This window comes from Acanthopagrus latus, chromosome 4 (genome assembly GCF_904848185.1).
Source record: "Acanthopagrus latus isolate v.2019 chromosome 4, fAcaLat1.1, whole genome shotgun sequence".
Classification (NCBI taxonomy): Eukaryota; Metazoa; Chordata; class Actinopteri; order Spariformes; family Sparidae; genus Acanthopagrus; species Acanthopagrus latus.
Window position 1 is genome coordinate 35,514,799 of NC_051042.1, and position 20,062 is coordinate 35,534,860.

Consider the following 20,062-nt stretch of genomic DNA (forward strand, 5'->3'; position numbering starts at 1 on the left):
GCTCAGCAGCGGCTGTCAGTCTTGATTATCTGTTCAAAGTCCTTGTAGACCTCCTTCAGAGTATTAGTTGTTACTCACATTCTGAAGAAGGTGTGCATGGTCCAAAACATGAGACTGATTTACACTAAATGTAAAGTATCTATATATCTGTAAGTATAGATGTTGAACATATTGATGCTGAGCTCCTCTCTGAGGCGCCTGCAGATGTAATGAAGGCTTTTCTTCACCTGTTCAGATCTCATCAAACTAATCTTCATAAACAATAAAAAATGATGAATGAATAGATCCAACCATACTCGGTCCAGTGTGATGTGTTCAGGATCACTGACTCTTTGCTTCCCAAATGTGTGTAAACGTGTCAGTCAGTGTGTGTTTGTGTCTCCTGTCCACAGGTCTCAACAGTCAGTCACATGGCGGTGTCTCTACTGGTCCAGGTCCAACAGAACCAGAACCACCAGCAGCCTCTCCAGAGTCAGCTGCTCCCACAGCCCAGTCACAGCTTACCAGGCCCTCCCAACCCCTCCACTCCCAGCAGTCCAGCTTCTACAGTGTGCTGCTGAGATCTGGAGCTCTCTGTCTCCCAGGTGAGAACAACACACCCCGCCTGTGGAACTCACCGGAACCAGGACCAGCTTTAAAGAGAGATCAGCAGCTTCTGTGATGAAGCTACATGTGGTTGTCATGTTCAAAAGCATCTTCACTGTGTCCACAGTGACTCTGACACGATGACTGACAGAAACTTTACACACAGACAAACATGTCAAAGATGGTCCGTTGTGTTCTGGTCCGTTTCCTCACAGAACTTCTTTTACATTTATTTTTACTTTTGTATTAAAGATAACAAATCAATGTCATGATCAGGCAAGATTCATATAACAAACTGAGTCACTGAAGGAGGATCAGGACTGCCTTCAGGTAACCGTAGAATATGGAGTTGCAGTGTGAGGTGATGCGTTCACTGACATCAGGATACTCTGCATCATCGCCATCACCCTGGTTCTGTGTCTGTAGGATCCAGAGACCGGAGCGGTCGAGCTCTGCTGACCGTCTGTACCAGGAACTCTGTGTGGTCGAACCCTGACTGTGACAGCGCCGAGCTGCTCCGCCTCCTCCTCTACTACACCTCCACCCTCAGGTAATAACCCCACCTGCTTCACCGCTCTAACATCATTCAACAGAGTGTCACTTCTCTGACATCACTTCCTGTGTGGAACAGGAAGGAGGTGCAAGCATTGGGGCTGACGGTCCTGGTGGATGCCCGCAGAGCTACTCCTGCATCCGCCCTGTTCTCCGCCCTCAGGTCCCTGCACGTGAGTCTGAAACGACACCACCTGGGAATATGAATTAACTCCAGTAGGTTATTTAGACAGTATAGTTGGGTATGTGGCCACAGACAAATTATACAAATAAACCACAATAACAAAGGATCCATTCATTTCTATGTCTTCATGTTGCTGATGTGTCTGTCAAATGATTTTATTTAGATCTGAGCAGTGACAGGACACCCTGCCAGAACGTCTGATGAATATTAACTTTTATTTGGACTTATAACCAAGCTACTGTGTGTGAAGTGAGTTTGAGATCACTGTCCTTGAAAAAGTTAAATGTATTCATGTCTGTGAGATAGATGGGTGATTAAAAACTTGGTGGAATATTCACAGAATCACTGTGATGAATGAGAATCAGAATACTTAATTGCTTCCCGGAGGGAAATTGTTTTTGTTCCAGATGCTCCGTGCAAAGTAGAGATAGGAATACAGCATGAATGGAAACAAGAGATCCTGCTAAAGGTATCAATAAATATTAAAGTAGACAATAAAATAAAATCATAAAATAGACAATCTGGAAATTAATACAATATACAGTGATATAATGAATGGCCACAGGCAGGAACGACTTCCTGTGGCGCTCAGTGGTGCATTCAGGAGCAGTCAGTCTCTGGCTGAAGGTGCTGCTCTGTTGGACCAGAGCGTTGTGGAGACAGTGAGAGACATGCTGCAGTATCACCTGCACCTTCGACAGCATCCTCCTGTCTGACACTGCTGTCAAAGAGTCCAGCTCCTCCCCCACAACATCACTGACCTTTCTGATCAGCCTGTTGAGCCACTCTCAGTCTGCTGCCCCAGCACACCACAGCAAACAGAACAGCACTGGCCATCACAGACTCAAGAAACATCCTCAGCATCTTCCGGCAGATGTTAAAGGAGCGGAGCCTCCTCAGAAAATAGAGGCGGCTCTGTCCCTTCTTGTAAAGGACTTCAGTGTTCTTAGTCCAGTCCAGTTTATTGTCAGTGAACACCCCCAGATATTTGTAGTGTTCGACGATGTCCACATTATGCCCCAGGATGGAAACTGAGGTCACTGGTGTCCTGGTTCTCCTCAGATCCACCACCAGCTCCTTGGTCTTTGTTGTGTTGAGCTGCAGGTGGTTCAGCTCACACCACGAGACAAAGTTGTCCACCACAGCTCTGTATTCAGCCTTCTCCTTGCTGATACATCCAACTACAGCAGAGTCATCAGAAAACTTCTGAAGATGGCAGGACTCTGTCTGGTAGCTGAAGTCTGTGGTGTAAATGGTGAAGAGGAAGGGAGAGAGGAAGGCCCCTTGTGGGCCCCTGGTGTTGCTCATCACTGCACCACATACAGTGCTGCAGGCACACGTACTGTGGTCGGTCAGTGAGGTAATCCACAATCCAGGACTCAAGGGGAGGATCCACCAGCAACACCATCAGCTTGGCACCCAGTAGAGCAGGCCTGATGGTACTGAAAGCACTGGAGTGCTCCCCGGCTTGTCCATGTGGGCGTAGACACGGTTTCAGCAGGTAGATGATGGCATCCTCAACTCCAATCCAGGGCTGGTAGGTGAACTGGAGGGGATCCAGGTGCAGCCTGATCATAGGCCTGAGCTGCTCCAGGACCAGTCTCTCCAGGGTCTTCATGATGTGTGACATCACTGCCATGGGTCAGTAGTCTGAGAAACCACCGGGCTGTGGAGTCTTTGGCGCAAGAACGAGGCAGGATGTCTTCCATATCACAGGAACCCTCTGGAGGCTCAGGCTTATGGTGAAGACACGATGAAACACTCCACAGAGCTGTTCGCCGCAGGCTCTGAGAACCTGTGGGCTGACACCATCAGGGCCTGCAGCCTTACCGGTGAGGTGTTTGCTCATCTGTCTCCTAACATGAAGCGGTGTAAACAGTGCAGGTCAAGGAGTGGGAGAGTTCTGATTGGTCCATGACCAGCAGAGGGCGACAGTTATACACTGTGTTACAACCCTGGCTCTCAGGTTGAAACAAAGGAGAGGAGACAAACAGAGCTCTGAGACTATTTCAGTATTAATTTAAATAACAACCCAAAAGGAACATAATGTGGGTGTGTGTTGCATCAAATGTAGTGTGTGGGTGTGTGTGTGTGCATGTCTATATGTATATAAGGCAACAAACACCAAACCACAGTCGGTTGTAGGCCATAGCAGCAGTCAGCCGCTCAGCCACCAGAGAGAGAGAGAGACAGCAGACTGACTGAGGCAGCCTTTCATCAGTGAGGCCACAAGGTGTGGTCTGCTCAGGACGGCCCACTGCTTCCTGGTTCTCCTGGAAGGCACTGAGAAGAGAAACAGATGCTCAACATGGACGTCACAACTGCAACTGGTGATGAGCAGAAAACTTTTCAGTGATCCAATTAAAAAGACTCCTGAGCTTCATGACAAGCAGCTCATCCTCTGCACAGCTGCACTAACACGAGTCTCTACCTGTTGAATCGGAACCATCTGTACTGTTAGATAAATTGACCACATTCCGGGAGTATTGATCCCATATTACCTGCCCTTTACCTGTATTTACAGATGAAACTATCAGATTAACTTTTTATCAACCTGTAACATTAGAGAATAGTTCTTCACAGGGATCATTGTTCTTCAAGAAAAACTTGATCTGAGGTCTTAAGGATTCAGTTTAAAAACTGAAACGTGAAAACAAAATAAGTTAAAGTTGGATGAAGCAATATCTGAAATGTAATCTCTGATAAATGAAACCTCCCAGAACGTGTTCATCCTGTCAGAACCAGGACTAAATACCTCGAACATGTCTTAATGTTACAGGATGACACACCTTGCTCGGTCCACATTGTGCTCCTGCTGGTCAACAAAGACTCGTCTCTACGTCTGGACAAACCTGCAGCCATACAGGTGACACCTGACTCCTGGTCACTCCCCGTAACCATGGAGAGTGACCCTAACGCAGAGAACTACCTGTAAACCAGATTACACACGCCATGATGTTTAGAGCAGCTGGCTGAAGGAGACTGACTGTATCTGGTTTGCAGGTGGAGGTGTTGAGCTCTTTGAAGTCTGTTCAGAAGCAGGTGGAGCTGCAGCAGCTTCCTGCAGAGTTCGGAGGGTCCTTGAGCTTCAGTCAGAGCAGCTGGCTCTACTTCAGATCGGTCAGTACTCAGTACACACACACACACACACACACATACACACACACTGTGCTGGTCACAGGTAGCCTCACCTTTGTGATCCCTCAGAGTCTGAAGTGGCTCCTCTCCAGTTTCCATTTCAGTGTTTGTATCTGGTGCATAATAACATTAATGCAGCTTTGAAGAAAAAACAGGTGATGGAGGCATATTAGTGCAGTTATTTGTGCAGACTTGTCACCTGAGGAAAGTGTTTAATCCCTGTGATGGGCAGCATTGTCTTTGTTTGATCAGAGAGTGGAGCAGCTCACCAATCAGTGTAAGAACGTCATCAAGCTGCTGCAGAAAACCATCAACATCCTGCGCTCCACACCACTCCCTGCTGCAGCTCAGGTAACACACGCTTCTTCTTCTGTGGTTCAGACCATGAACCAAACATATGATGACATTATTAGTATTATTATTATCAGTCACATTCCTCAGCTCCAACATCCTGTACAACGTTGTGTTCACTGACCCCAGATAACTCGAGATCTAACCCCTCCCTCTTTCCCAGGATGCCGAGCTACTGTTGTCCAGGTACAAGGCGGTGATGCGTAGCATCCTTGAAGACAGCCGATTGGTACAATTGCAGCAGGAGGGTGGAGCCACTCTTTCGTGGCTTCGCAGGGAGGAGAGCAGCTTGGGTGTGAGTGAAGACCAGCGGGCAGCGGTGGAGGCGGTGTCGACTCTGTACGAGGAGGTGGACGAGCTGCTGCACCGCCTGGTGACTCTGTCCAACTCCAGGACTCAGCAGCTCAACTTCATCCTGGAGTTCAGGAGCCTGGAGCAGGGCTTCAGGGAGGTCAGTCAGAGCATACAGGACTTTCATACATCTGATTTAAATGTGGAAACAGGCTGAGAGTTCTGGGATGACAACTCAGAATGTAAGACTGGAAGTCATCCTTGAGGAGAGTGCTTTGACAAGTCCCTTGTGTGACGACATCATGGATGTTCAGTGTTTTTGTGACTATGATCCAGTCCTCACTCTATAGCAGGAATGCGGTGACATACAGTAATCGTGATATTTAAAAATGAAATTGTTAATAAAACACATGATAATACCAAGTTGATATTTCAGTGCCTCTTAACTCATTTTGAAACTCTGTGTGAATGTAGATGGATGTTATTGAATTTAATGCTGTTCATCACCATAAAACAGGGAAGTATGATAATCAGTAACACTCTCTCCAACTGCCAACACTTTTTATTTTGAGGTTATTTTTCAAAACAGACACTAAACGAAGTTGAAGCTGATCTTGGCTGAGCTTGTTACCTCACATCTTCTATAGACATTGTGATGATATTATCGTTATCATGAGTTCTTTAGGCCACAACAATCTCGTGGTGAAAATCTGATATGGTGACATGTTGTTTCATCATGTGACAGTGACAGGAAACATGGAGAGGATTCCTGTCCAGACCAAGTATGATCAGATGTCCATTGAACGAACATGAACGTGTGTGTGTGTGTGTGTGTGTGTGTGTGTTTCCAGGTGAGGTCGTGGCTGGAGGAGGTCGGGGAGCTTTGTCTGAAGAGTCTAAATGAACCGGAGGATTCTCTGGAGCTGCTGAACAAAAAGCAACAAGATTTTGAAGAATTCCACAGGACTGCATATGTAGGACACACACACACACACACACCACACACCACACGCACACCCCACACACACACACACACACACACACACACACACACACACACACACACACACCACACAAACACACACGCGCTCTCTCGGATGAACCCTCAGAGATGTTTACCGCCCTTCTTCTTCGCTCTCTGTAGGATGAGTGTAGACGAGGCGAGGAGCTGTTGGCTCGTCTGGAGCGTTGGGGCGACATGTCGTCAGCTGACCTCCATGGCTACGAGGTCAAAGTTCACACTTTCTGGGCTCAGCTTCATGATTTCTCCCAGCGGGTCAAGACCACGGGCCAGAACATTGAGCGGGCCGTCGGACTCTACCGCTTCTTAGACCAGGTATGGTGCTTTTCATTCTGAAGTTTAAATGGCTGCTTTAATACAGCACTTTCACTTTTCAAGGGACCAACACTGTTTTTACTCTGTATTCATTTTAAAATCCCAACAATGTTTCCAAGTATATTTTGAACTCCAGATGAGCTTTAAAGGGTCTAAAGTTGCCAAGTAAGTGCAGCTGAATTAAAGGAAATCAATGAAATCCAGCCTCATGGGGGGAAACACAGAATCCTGTTGTGGTCTGTCTCCACTGCAGAAATCCCTCTGGTAGTTTGAACCGTCAGTGTTCACAGTCAAACCTGTTCACATCTCATAAATCTGCTGTATATGGAAATGATGATAGCAGACATGTGATCCCAATAGTTCATTACTGGGTCATGGTGGATCCTTTCTGGCTTCTGGTGGATCATATCTGTTCTAGAATCTTTTGTTAGATGTCACACTGTTGACTTTCTGCTGAAAATCAGCTGTGAAGAATAAACAAAGGCATCTCGAGACCCTCTGGTTCACCACACTGACTGCTTGATTCCTTCATCATCACATTTTACATCCATCCCATACATATTAGTTTAACAGAGTGGCTCCTTTCTTCTGTCTGTGTGATGAAGCGTTGACACATCACCACCTCCTCCTCCTCCTCCTCCTCCTCATGCAAAGAAACTGACAGCTTGTATTGAGGCCAGGAGGGAGGCGGGTGAGGCCGGGGGAGAAAGTGTCAAAAGTGTCAATGTATAGGGGTGATGGTCTTTGTCCACATGACCCGCTACTGTAGGGTGTGTGTGTGTTTCCTGTCTGATGTGGAAGGTTTGATGATTTATAGATGTTCAGTGAAATCAACAGAAGTTGTTTATTTGAAAATAAACATACTTGCTGGTTTATATACATATGAATCAGCTTCATCACACTGATGACAAGTATTCATTAAACTGTTCACTGCTCTGAGACTGCCGCACACCTGGCTGGTGTTGCTCTCCTGCTCTGAGACTGCAGCACACCTGGCTGGTGTTGCTCTCCTGCTCTGAGACTGCAGCACACCTGGCTGGTGTTGCTCTCCTGCTCTGAGACTGCAGCACACCTGGCTGGTGTTGCTCTCCTGCTCTGAGACTGCAGCACACCTGGCTGGTGTTGCTCTCCTGCTCTGAGACTGCAGCACACCTGGCTGGTGTTGCTCTCCTGCTCTGAGACTGCCGCACACCTGGCTGGTGTTGCTCACTTATAATCAGTGGTTGAAATATGTTCATCTTTTGAGTTGAACTGGCTCTTCCATTAATTACTTATGATGTTCTGACGAACATGCTGCCTGGCTCCACTGCTGCTCTATGCTGTTTTGTCCAAATCACACATTTTGAAGGTGTTTCTAAAGTGACTGCACTTGTAGCAGCAAGTCTCTGTGTCGCCACCTGCTGGTGTAGAGAAGTGTTACCTCTCAAGCAGGAGCACAACGGACGAGCTGCCTGTCCATCGGCTGTAGTTTCTGTGTTGTGTTCAAGTTCAGCTTTTGATCTCTGAAGCAGAAGATGTTTGCACACACACACACACACACACACACACACACACACACACACACACACACACACTGTAACAGCATGATACTCTGATGTCATCTAGAAACCTCCCATCTCCTCCACATTGTGTGTGTGTGTGTTTAGTCCAGGTATTACTCCAGTGCCAAGATTTCCCTCCCTCCTCCTTTCAGTCCCTTCACAAAGTCTTTGTTGCCGTGGCGACCCCCCCTTCCCCCTCCTCCTGGGACCGCCCATATGCCATTCAGCCTGTGAATGAGGGGGGTCAGAGTGTGTGTGTGTGTGTGTGTGTGTGTGTGTGTGTGTGTGTGGTCGAGGCTGCTGTTCTCTTCTTACTTCAGTCTGACTGCAGAGCTTCAACAGAACACACAGAGGTACGATACACATTTTACACATTTTACTCACACACACTCTTCAAGTGTGTTGTGAGGGAGGTGCAGCTTTAAGAGTGTACAGTTTTATAGTCAGTGTGTGTCTGTATGTGTTTGTTGCAGTTGTGGAGCTGTTTGATGTTAAGTTGGCAACAGTTGTGAACGTGAGTGTGTGAATGTGTGGCTAATGGCTTCTGTTCATGTGTTGGTGAGTGGCTCGAGCTGTTTTAAGCGTCAGCAGTGAAGACACTTAAAAAACTAAACTAAAACGGGGAGTTTGGTACAGTGAAGACACAGTGAAAACACAGTGAGAACACAGTGAGGACAGTTTGGAACAGTAGCTGGTACAGGGTGGGGAACTTATGTAGTCTGGATGAGCTGCAGAGGTCTGATGGGATGTGAAGTTGGACCATTCATTGAAAATATCCTGGACCAGAACCGGCTGGGCCTCGTGGGTGAGGGACACACGTGTCCTCCTGATGTTGTGAAGGCTGAATCTACAGGAGTGATGATGATGCAGTCAGAGCTTTTTATAAACTGTTTAAAGTAGTTCAACTCCAAACATGACTTCTGTGTCATGTTGTTTTGAATGTTGTTCAAAACATGTTTCACCCACAGACTCCATGTTTAATGAAAATATTCTCCATGTCTGCTGCATCATTTTAGACACATTTCTTCAAAATATATCAGTCCATCAGATTTAAATCTTTGGAAGCTTGAAGATCTCTGCAGGAATGAAAGGTCCCATATTGTGAAAAACACATTTTCTCTGGTCTCTAAATATATAAGCTGGTCCTCCCTGAGCCTGCCAACTCCTAGAATGGGGAAAACAAATGTCTATATTCTGTCCCAGCTACAGAACAACAGAAGAGACAATGGCTGCGTTTAATTTTTTAACGTTTCGGCTGTGGTTCATGTTAGTTTGTGTGTGTGCTAACCTCTTCACATGCTTCAGTAACGAGGGTCGGTACAAAGCCGGTTTTGCCTCGACACTGACCCTTGTTAAAGGATCAGTCCAAACCATACCGGACCCAGCAACCGCACCTGAGCCACCGAAAAGTGTCGCCGCGGTTTGATAGTATTTACAGTTGCCTACGAGTCTGGTGAAGTCAGCTGGAAACTGGCTAACTAGTTAGCTCTGCTTCAGTCCGTTATGCAATGGCGTTTGAGGCGAGTTTAATGTTTATGATATTACGATGGAGCTTGGTTGTCACAGTAAAAAGTCTGGAAACGTTCAGACTGGAGACAGAGACGATGTGAACAGTGTCCAAGATTTTGGAGACAAACTCAGCTTTCGGTAGCTGTTAGCCATTAGCTTCATGGCAGTAATTGTAACAACACATAGAACAAACTAACATTATTCAGACACACTAACCATTCTGAAACATCCTGCTGCAGCCACAGAGTCTGTACTTCTGGGTCCCATTTTTAGTCAAACCGGTTCGGTTGAACGAACGTGTCTCCGCGAGCCATAGCGATACATCCACCATAACATTAGTGTATGCTATCGCTAGCGTAAGAGGCATCGTCCCCCTGAGAAGGGCATGTAGCAGGCAAATAGGCGTTGACAGACGGAGCTCATTAGCATTTAAAGGTGCAGGCACAGAAACAGCTGCTCTCAGTAGAGCGACTTTCAGACAGCTGAAGTTCAGGACCATGGATGGGTTTGGGGTGATGCATATCAAATACAGTGTTGTTGGATCTCTGACAGCTGTGTGAAAATGATAAAAAAAAAAAACCCAGTATAATATGGGACCTTTAAAGTGTGCTGAGTTTAGGGGTGAGGATCAAGAACCAGTTCTGACTCAGAACCGGTTCCAACTGAGCAATTCAATTGGAATTGTACACCTCCAATGTTATATTGATTCTTCTTAACAATTCTCTCATTTCCCTGCCTGCACAAGGTTTTCCGGTTTTCCTGAAATTTTGCGTTGCAGTACATTTTTCGCCACACTCTCTGCGACGACTCAGACCTTCAACTTATCAATTCCCACCCCTAGCTGAGTTTGAGTAAAAATTGTAGACATGAGCAGTAGATTGTGTTTGAATGGTCTCAGCTGATCCGCACTCTCAGGACACACTGACCATTTCCAGAACAGTGTGTTTACAGTACTGAATGCACATCAGTGGGTTTGATCCAGATTCAGACAATTGATGTTAGTGTATACATTTCTATAAACAGAATATATGTAGAGACATTATTAGAGGATATTAAACACTAAACTTAAATTATAATGTAAAGATGTAAAATGTGATGAAACACAAATCGGGCAAACCAACAAAACTCAAACAGATTTCAGTATTATAACCCTGCATTCCAGTGAGAGTTTATGATCTTATCTGATATCAGTTAGTCCCTCCTCCTGCTCCTCCTCCTCCTGCTCCTCCTCCTCCTCCTCCTCTTGTCTCTGCAGCACAATAACAGCCACATGTTATTATACTCAGGGTGTACCGGTCAGCCCTCTTCTCTTCTCTTAGCTCTTTTCTATATAAATATTCTGGCTCAGTTTGACTCGGTCCGTGAGCCCAGCACAGCGGGGATTGTCTCCATGACAACAAGGCTGCCTGCTTGAAAGTGTGTCTTTAACTGGGATTGTCTTCAGTCGGCCACATTTAAAAGAAGCATCCTCTGCAGCTCTTTTTAGCATTGCTCTGTGCAGCAGCTGTTGGTAACCAGCTACTTCTCGCAGTGGATTTTCAGACAGTTGTTGTGATATCTCTTGACTTCTCCAACATACTGTTGGAAAAACAAAGACAGAGTGATGAAGGAAGAGGAATAGGACTCTGATTAAGTCCATCTGCAATCACTGCAGCCCATTTGAAGACACTTGGGTGCACTTTGACCCGACTCTGGATCCAACTGTTCCAACTCAGCGTGAAATGGGTTGACTTAACATGTGTTAAGCTGGCTGCTCATGACAGTTGAGTTGTTGTCAAAGAAGCTGTAAAAGACTTCAGGACTCGTCTGATCTGTTTAGCATCGTGTTTCTCTGCAGCTCCAACAGAAGTTCAGCAGAGTCACTGAGCTCATCTGTCCTGGAGGTCAGACTACCTGCTGACAGGAGCAGGGCTGGTTATACTGATCAGCTCCCAGTCTGGCTGTGGGACAGGGACAGATCCTCCATAGTTTGTGGGAGATTCAGACGCAATTTATTAAGTCTGACGTCTCTGATGCTCTGAGGAGCGACAGATCCCTTTCCTGTCTGTGACAATGAAGCACAGATATCATGTTGTTCGTCAGTCTGTCCAGCCTGTAAATCAAAACCCCTTTCCTCTGAGCTGTAGTGCTCGTTATCTGTCAAGATCCTTTCATTGTTAGTTGTTGAGATTTGGCAATATCAGTCGTAGAGATGTCTGACTTCTCTCTGATAGAACTAGACGACACAGGGGCTTGTTCTTGTGCCAGAGCAGGTTGTGAACATTAATGATGTCGACTGTAAACTTATTTCTGTTTGTCTGTCTGTGTGTGTGTATGTGTGTCAGTGTGGGAACTGGGCAGCTGCAGTGATCAGCACACATCAGTAGCTAATCAGTTTGAAGAGCATTCAGCTGACACATGCATGCATGCACACACACACACACACTCAGTTGACCCAGTGGCCTACTGTAGGGTGGGTTTGTGTGTGTGTGTGTGTGTGTGTGTGTGTGAGATTGTCCATATGGTTTCATTGTTAGACAGCAGAACAGCAACAATAAGTTGTAATTATCTTTGTGTGGGTTTGAATCGAGAGGATCCTGAAATGTCAGTCACTGCGAGGTTTCACTGAACTCTGGCTCTAATCAGTGTGTCTGTTATTTAATATGTCACCTCTCCTTTCTTTGTCTCTGTGGCTGCAGCTCAGACCAGCTGTCAATAATTAATGTAATTCACTCAAACAAAATTAAACTGTTCTGTGTCTAAACTCATCAAAGATCATCTGTGAGGGGGACGCTCCACTCTGTAACACCACTGTACAACCGTAATGATTCTGAAGTTCAGTAACTCCAACAGAGTGAGACCTCTTCTCTTCAGACGATCCTCTCACATCAGCAGCAAACATTCATTCATATCAGATCAACAATTAAAGCTAAGAAATGTCTGAAACTGGATTTAGTGTCTGCCGCTGTTAGATATGTACTTAATCCCCATTCAGGTAGCGGATCACAGTGATTACCTTTATCATTGGATATTAAGTTGATCTGTTGTGTGTCAGACCGTGATGTCTAGAATCAGACTGCACCTAAACTGATCAGAGACGGTGACGCTGACTGCAGATGTCATCACGTCCTGCTCGCTCTCCTCTGTGTGTGAGTTGTGTCGGACTGGATGTCTGTGGAATGCAGAATCTGAAAATATAAATCTGATTTTATCTTGTAACTGAGAAGAACTGAGGCTGAGGTGGTGTATACTATTTTAAGTTTATTTATCCAAATTCCTCCTGGAGTTAAGAATAAATGATCACCTGAAAGTCACCTGACTCTACACATCACACCTCACAGATTTACAACACACTGAATATCGTCTGTTCAAACATTAAAGCACAGAAGTTATAAATAGTGTTTGTATAACTCTTCTGTGGAGCATCAGTATTGTTCCTGTGCAGCGCCCCCTGTTGGTCACCTTACAGTCTGTGGGACTACTTCCCAGCAGCCATCAGTGCTGCTGCAGGACTGACCTGATCCTCTCCAGGCCTTGAAAAGTTTGGAATGACCCACCCAGACTAAACACACGCACGTGAGGTTTGTGCGTTTGTGTGTCTTGGTGGTGAGGAACTGTGTTTTTTGTCTGTAAGAGACCGATTCAGTCAATCAGTAGAGGGAAGCAGGAGGCCTCTTCTTTCATTCATACCACACACACACACACACACACACACACACACACACACACACACACCTCCCCCTCCATCCCTCACCACAAAGGAGGTTGGATCCTTTGTGGTGATACACACACATGAACACACACACACTTCAAAGTCATCTCTCTGCCAACATGGTGTGTGTGTGTGTGTGTGTGTGTGTGTGTGTGTGTGTGTGTGTGTGTGTGTGTGTGAGATCAGAGGAGTCCTGAAATCTTTTATAGCTTCGATGACGGCAGCTAAACACACAGAGTACAGAAGAGTGCTGGTTCTCAGGTCAAAGGTCAGAGGTTGTCCTGAGGCCACAACCCCTGGTGCGATGTCACACATGAGCTCTTTGTCTCTGTTTCACTGTCTCTCTCTCTGCAGGTGTATGGCTGGGCTCTGGAGGGTATGCGTCACTTAGCTGCAGTCAGTATGGAGGACTGCACGCTGCCAGACAAATGCCAGGCTGTGATTGGCTGCCTGGAGGACTACCACCGCCAACACCCACCAATCCCAGATGGCCGTTTTGAGGAGATGAAGGCGGTGGCAAGTGAGCTGCGGGGTGAGCGAGGCCTTCGTCAGTGGAGCTTCGCCTGGTCCAAGTGTCAGGAGACTAAGAAGATGTTTGACAGGAAGATGGAGGCAGCGCTGCGGACACGTGACTCCACCCACAGACAGCGCTCAGACTCCACCCTCAGCAGGAGCTCCACCTCTTCCAGGAAAACCCTTTCAGGACTCTGGGCAGTCCATGAGACCTCCTCCTCATCCTCCTCCTGCCCTGCTGAGGAGGACATCATCACTTCCTCTCCTCCACCTAACAGCTCCTCCTCCCTGCTCCCCATCACCTCCACCCCACACACCCCCCAGCACACCCCACTCCTCAAGCGTTTGTTCCGCAGCTCCTCCTCAGAGGAGTCCTCGGACCGGGTAGACATCTGCTCCTCCAGTCCCAGCCTCCCCCGCCTTGGCTCCTTGGCTAGCTCCTCCTCCTCCTCTCTCTCCTCCACCTTCTCTTCCAGCAGGCGGCAGCAGCTCAGGAAGACTCAGAGCTTCGACTGTCCCTCCACCCCCGACGTGACGCGCTACGGTTCTCGCGCCCTCAGTGAGCCGGTGCGGCGAGGAAACACGGGTGTGTTCATCCGTGGTCTGGAAGTCAGCAGCTCTGAGGCAACTGACCACACGCTGTGCCCTAGGACCGGTGCACAAAGCTGGTCAGGACAGGGGCTCCGCAGCCCTGGGACACCTGGAACACCCAGAACCACCGGCAGCCCGGCAACAGACTCCCGACCTAGAGGAAGGTGCGTAATCAAGACAGAGGGTGGAGTCAGCTGTAACAAGTAAACAATGATGAAGTCATACCTGACAAGTTCAGATCCTCACAGAACAGCCAGATAGTTCCCTTCAGTAACTAAGTACATCTACTCAAATACTGTCTAGACTTCAAAGGGAAATCTTTACTGCACATTAATCTGACAGGAAACACACAAAATACTTTTCTCATTAAATATTAAAGAAAACATTTGATTCTTTTCTTCATAAGAGTTTATTATTGTTGTAATAATGTTTGTTATTCCAGTGTACCTTTTAAAGTCACTGACGTCCTTTTACTGAAATTCTGAGAATAGGAAGGAGCCGTATGAAGGATGTAGGAGGGATGTAGGAAGGAGCTGTAGGAACCGTCCCGGTGCCAGCTCAGTACAGAAGGGGGGGGCGGCTGAAAACTGAGGGGGGCGCAGTGATGTGATGCATAGTATGATAAAACTTATGCTGCCCAACTGTTTTATCTAAGCCACATAGAAACGTGATAAGAAACAAATTACAATAACACACTGCCACAAGTAAATATACGTGCTTTACTAACACAACGTTCATTCTACCGTTTAGAATGACCATTAAGAAACGACCATTAAAAAACAGATGAAAACCTGATTAACCGCACTCAGAAGCAAGAAACAAGCCAGGTAACCCAGAGCAACATAAAAACAGACTCCACAGATCAGACGGCGCTGATCTAACATGTGATGTCCAACAGCGTGTGACCAATAACCACATTGGTAACAAACACAAACAGTAGCAACAATACAGATGATAAAATAACCAGCTCTTACCTTCAGTAGAGTTGCACTCTCCTCTTTCCTGATGAGTGGAACCTCCTTAACCGTATCTCCTTCCATTCAACTTTGAATTCCGACTGAGGTCATTCTCAGATCTCAGATGCTGGATGAGATGGGCTTTCTGTCTATGCAACATGCTGCGTCTGTGCTCGGTAAATACTTTCTTCAATGTGGAGATTGAGTTTTCGCACATGGCCCGAATAGTGTGTGTTTGAATGCAGTCATTACTGCTGGCATGGCACTGTATACCATGTCCTCCTTTGCAACAAGTTGACTCAAAGTCACTTTCTCTTCGTCCTGGTCTGTGCACCTGTTTCCCAGAAACTCCCGTGCAACTGTGAACTGTGCCTCAACCATTTCTGTGTTTGTTAAATCCAGTAGTGGTTTCACTTTGTTGGCCTCCAGGAAATTCTCACTGACGGGGTCCAAAGCGCTCAAAGCTGCCATGTATTTCCCATTACGCTCGCTGAAGCATGCAGCCATTTCATTTAGAATAGAGTCGATGATGCCAAAAGGCAAGGCGTTCACTCACCACATAGTCTTGAAGATTCCTGGTGGCCTGCCGCTGTTGTTTTGGAGGAGCAGGCGTGCCATCACCTGCATCCCCACTGTCAGCCCACAGTTTCAGAAACTCTGCATCTAATCGTAGATCCTCTATGCAAGAGGAGGCACTTTGAATGAGTCAGACTGCAGTGATTAGATCCGTTTCTTCGGCTTGCAGCATCCGATTGGCTGGGTCCATTAGCCCCAATACTTTGTGCATCGCATAGGTGAGAAATTTGAAGCTCCGTTCTGTGATGGCCTTGTGAAGTCCAACAGCTTCAATGTTCACATCAGCACTTGCTCCTGTGGTTTCGATTTCTTTCAGGAAGTCCACCAGTGCGGTGTGTGACTTCAGCACCACAGACACTGTGTCAAGGTGTCCAGTCCATCGCTGCTCTAACAGCCTTTTAAGCTTCTCTCCTTTGTACTGTGCCGCTACAGTGGGCTTTTTCAGAAATTTATAAAGGGAATTGCTCACGTCAAAAAAATCCCCAACTGCGCTCTGTGAGGAAATAGCATGCACGATCACCAAATGCAATTGGTGGTTGAAACAATGAATGTAAGGCACTTCTCTGTTTAACTTATTTTGAACAAGCTTCTGCATGCCTCTCTCTCTTCCCGACATGACGCTGGCTCCGTCATAACACTAAGAATTTTGTTTGCGTCAAGACCAGCATTTGATAGTTCATTGAGCACAACATTAATGAGTGACTGAGCATCACACTTATCTGTTGTCTGCATTGATAACAGCCTCTCTTGCACTTTTAAGTCCTTGTTTACATAACGTGGCATTTTCACTGCCTGTTGGGTCTTTAGTTCCATCCACCTTGAGTGTAAACCATGACTCCCCAACATCTTTAACAATTTGCTCTGTTACGATCGTGCTCATCCATTCAATGATGTAACTTTGAATATCATGTGATGTGTAAGTTGCGTTTTTTGGAATTGTACTGAAAGCCTTTGCTAGCTCTTGGTTTTGCCTCAGTGTGTAATCAAACAGTGAGAGAAACAGTTCGCTGCACGCTTCATCTCTGCCATAGACTGAATCCACGTCACCCCGCAGTGGCTGTTCGTTTGAGACGAGAAATTCAATTATGTCTACAATTGCAGACACATACAGGCGGTTTTGCGCAAGCTGATCAGAGTTAACCATGGTTGAAATTTCACTGCTTGTGTTGCATTGCATTTCCTTCTCTTTCCAGCTAGCCATGCATGCTTGGTGCTCTTTGCTGTTACTATGCCTGCTAAATCCCTTTGCCTTATCATCAGGATGCTTCCAATTAGCATACCCAGTTCTTGTGAAAACGGAGTCACTCCCTCCAAATTTCCTGCAGGGAAAACAAAAGAGCAGCGTCTGCTTGCTGCGAATATTCAAGCCAGTCTCTCTCATTGTACAGTCATTATTATGCTTGAGACGAACTTGAACTGGCTTGTGAACTCCCAGGTCCTCCGGTAAACCACACTGCTGCTGCAAGTGCGATGGCGGGCTCTCTGCTCCCGGTGAGCCCAGCTCAGAGGCTGTGGGCGCCGGCGGGCAGTTCACCCTCCTCCATGTGCCACTGAATGCACTGCTCCTTCTCCGAATTTGACCTCGGCAGGTGCTCCTCGGCTTCTCTGGTTCTCCTGTTGCTGCTGCCAGGCTGCAGGGATGCCGATGGTGATGATAGTTTTTGGCTCCCACCTAACGCAAGGTGCGGATGGATTCAAGAACCACTGGAAACTCGGAATTTGAATTTCCAAAACTGTTCATTATGGTTTTTAGACTGAAAACAATATTAAAAAAATGAAAATACTACATTTTGACTGAGGGGGTAGGACAGTCCCCCTCTTGGCGCCGGGACTGTGTAGGAAGCTGTAGGAAGGAGCAGCTCGGGTCATCCTGTGTTTACATGTGTACTGTGTATCTTTCAGTAAGCTCCGTCACGTGGTGGAGGAGATGGTGACCACAGAGAGGGAGTACGTTCGCTCTCTGCGTTACATCATCCATCACTACTTCCCTGAGATGGACCGAGTCGACCTTCCTCAGGACCTGAGGGGCAAGCGCTCCGTCGTCTTCGGTAACCTGGAGAAACTTCTGGACTTCCACAGTCAGTTCTTCCTGAGAGAGCTGGAGTCCTGCTGGAAACACCCGCTGAGAGTGCCACACTGCTTCCTGCGACACGTAGGACTAACACACACGCACACACGCTCTCTGTAACTGTGTTTATTAATGTGTGTGAGAGGAAACAACAAGACAGAGAGACCCTGCCTTAGGTTCAGTATTTAGTTTTTACTGCTCTTATCTCTATGAAAGCAAGAAATCTCTGTCTGTGTGTGTGTTCCTCAAATATCTCTGCGGACCAGGATCAGACTGACCTGAGAGTTTCAACATGGCTGCTGTTTGGTTCAAGGGTGTGCAACATCCCATTTGTTTGGACTGCAATGATACCGTTAATAATTTATTTCATAAATGCTTTACAAATTCCGCTAGCATTGCTAACCGTAGCCACCACAGCCACGTGTGCACCAGAGCCAATCACTGCAGAGCTCAAACCCACGACAACAAGCAGATTTATACCTGCAGCTGCGCGAGCTGGACTGGGATTTTGCTGGCGGTTCGATCCTGTTCTGTTCTGCACATCTAAACTGACTGCTGTGGATTAATCGTGTGTAGCTAGCTGCTAGCCGCTAACACGGCCCAGCTCCTGAGTTGACAGACTCACCGGCAGGTCCAGAACCGGACTTAGGGTAAATAATGTCCGCCACACTTTTTCGTGAACATTGCCGTCACGTTTGCTTTGTGTCTGGTGCAGGAAGAAACGGTACAAACGGGCTTTTGTCACAAAAGTGTCCAAGCAGCAAGTTTGGTTGTTGAGGAACAGGAAGTTGTGGGAGGGACGGAGGTGGATGAGTGACAGGCAGCAATGGTCGGTGTAGAGACAGCCAGAGATATTGAGAGTTGAGAGATTTGTGATATTTAGCATGTTTGGAGTGTATAGTTAGTGTGTTATGTCGTGTTTGGTGTAGTGTGTTTAGTGTGTTCAGTGTGTAGTGGAGTCGTTTTTTTGTTTAATGAGTCAAAACAATGAGATGCTGAATGTGGAGCAGGCAGTGCAGCTCTTCATTCAGCTGGAAGGAGCTCAGGCAGACCTGAGCACTGCCTGCATTTAAATGTAAATAGTTACATTTAACTTTGTACATTTTAAAAATGTATGCACATATTTAGCAAACAGTTTATATTTGCATTATAAGGAATAAAAAATGGTTTGTTAAACATATTTGTGGTTTTCACAATAAAAAAAATGTAACTTTTTCTTCTAAAATTTTGTTTTTTTGTGATTTTAGGTCTATTGTGTTAATACAGTATGTCAAAATAAAAAAATAACTGTAAAGTCACATATGTGAGGTTGTGCTGAAAATAATGACACCAAGTAAATAGTTTTTAAGGTGAAATATAATGGAAAAATCAAAAATAGTCAAAAACGGCCAATTATACCCTGGAATATCGGATTTACATCAAACCTAAATATCCCTGAAGTTCCACCTTCAAACAGCCTCATTTGGCCTCCATGACAAAGCTACGTGACCTCCCACTTTTCTATAGGAATACATATTTCCTACGGGCACTGCACTAGTATAGATTATTGACCCACAGCTTTTAAATGTAACTTTCTCTGGGCATCACTTGATTCATCAGCTGAAGTCATATTCATCAAAGAGCCCACATTTCCTGAAGGCACCATGATATAGAGAACCCTGAGCCTTCTTTATTATGCTTTATTATGTCACTCACCACCCAACCCACTTGTGTTGTGTTGTGTGTTGTGTTGTGTTGTGTTGTGCTGTGTGTTCAGAAGGAGCAGTTCAGTCTCTACGCTCTCTACAGCAAGAACAAACCGAAGTCTGACACTCTGCTCGCCAACCACGGGAACTCCTTCTTCAGGGTGAGAGCTGCACTCACTGTGACCTTTGACCTCTGAACTCCAGTTAACCTGTGTTCACTCTCTGTGACCTCCGACCTCCAGAGGGAGCTGCTGCACACATTCTTCAGAGAAAAACATCAGCTAACACTGACCTTCCTCCTCCTCCTGTCTCTTCCTCTTCTTGTCTCTCTCCCTCCTCCTCTCTCCTCCTGTCTCTCTCCCTCCTCCTCTGTCTCTCTCCCTCCTCCTCTGTCTCTCTCCCTCCTCCTCTCTCCTCCTGTCTCTCTCCCTCCTCCTCTGTCTCTCTCCCTCCTCCTCTGTCTCTCTCCCTCCTCTGTCTCTCTCCTCCTGTCTC

The 20,062-nt window shown here is 46.4% G+C and overlaps 1 protein-coding gene across 1 annotated transcript in view; it reads left to right on the forward strand.

The window, feature by feature from the left end:
* Nucleotides 1-20,062, forward strand: part of plekhg4 (pleckstrin homology domain containing, family G (with RhoGef domain) member 4) — a 73,120-nt gene that overhangs the window by 48,669 nt on the left and 4,389 nt on the right. Inside the window, exons 6-17 of the mRNA XM_037095464.1 lie at nt 393-584; nt 1,012-1,135; nt 1,217-1,310; nt 4,101-4,187; nt 4,325-4,441; nt 4,712-4,810; nt 4,974-5,261; nt 5,953-6,075; nt 6,246-6,437; nt 13,533-14,446; nt 17,717-17,966; nt 19,639-19,728. Coding sequence (XP_036951359.1) covers nt 393-584; nt 1,012-1,135; nt 1,217-1,310; nt 4,101-4,187; nt 4,325-4,441; nt 4,712-4,810; nt 4,974-5,261; nt 5,953-6,075; nt 6,246-6,437; nt 13,533-14,446; nt 17,717-17,966; nt 19,639-19,728 — 2,570 coding nt within the window. The remainder of the gene's footprint in view (nt 1-392; nt 585-1,011; nt 1,136-1,216; nt 1,311-4,100; nt 4,188-4,324; nt 4,442-4,711; nt 4,811-4,973; nt 5,262-5,952; nt 6,076-6,245; nt 6,438-13,532; nt 14,447-17,716; nt 17,967-19,638; nt 19,729-20,062) is intronic.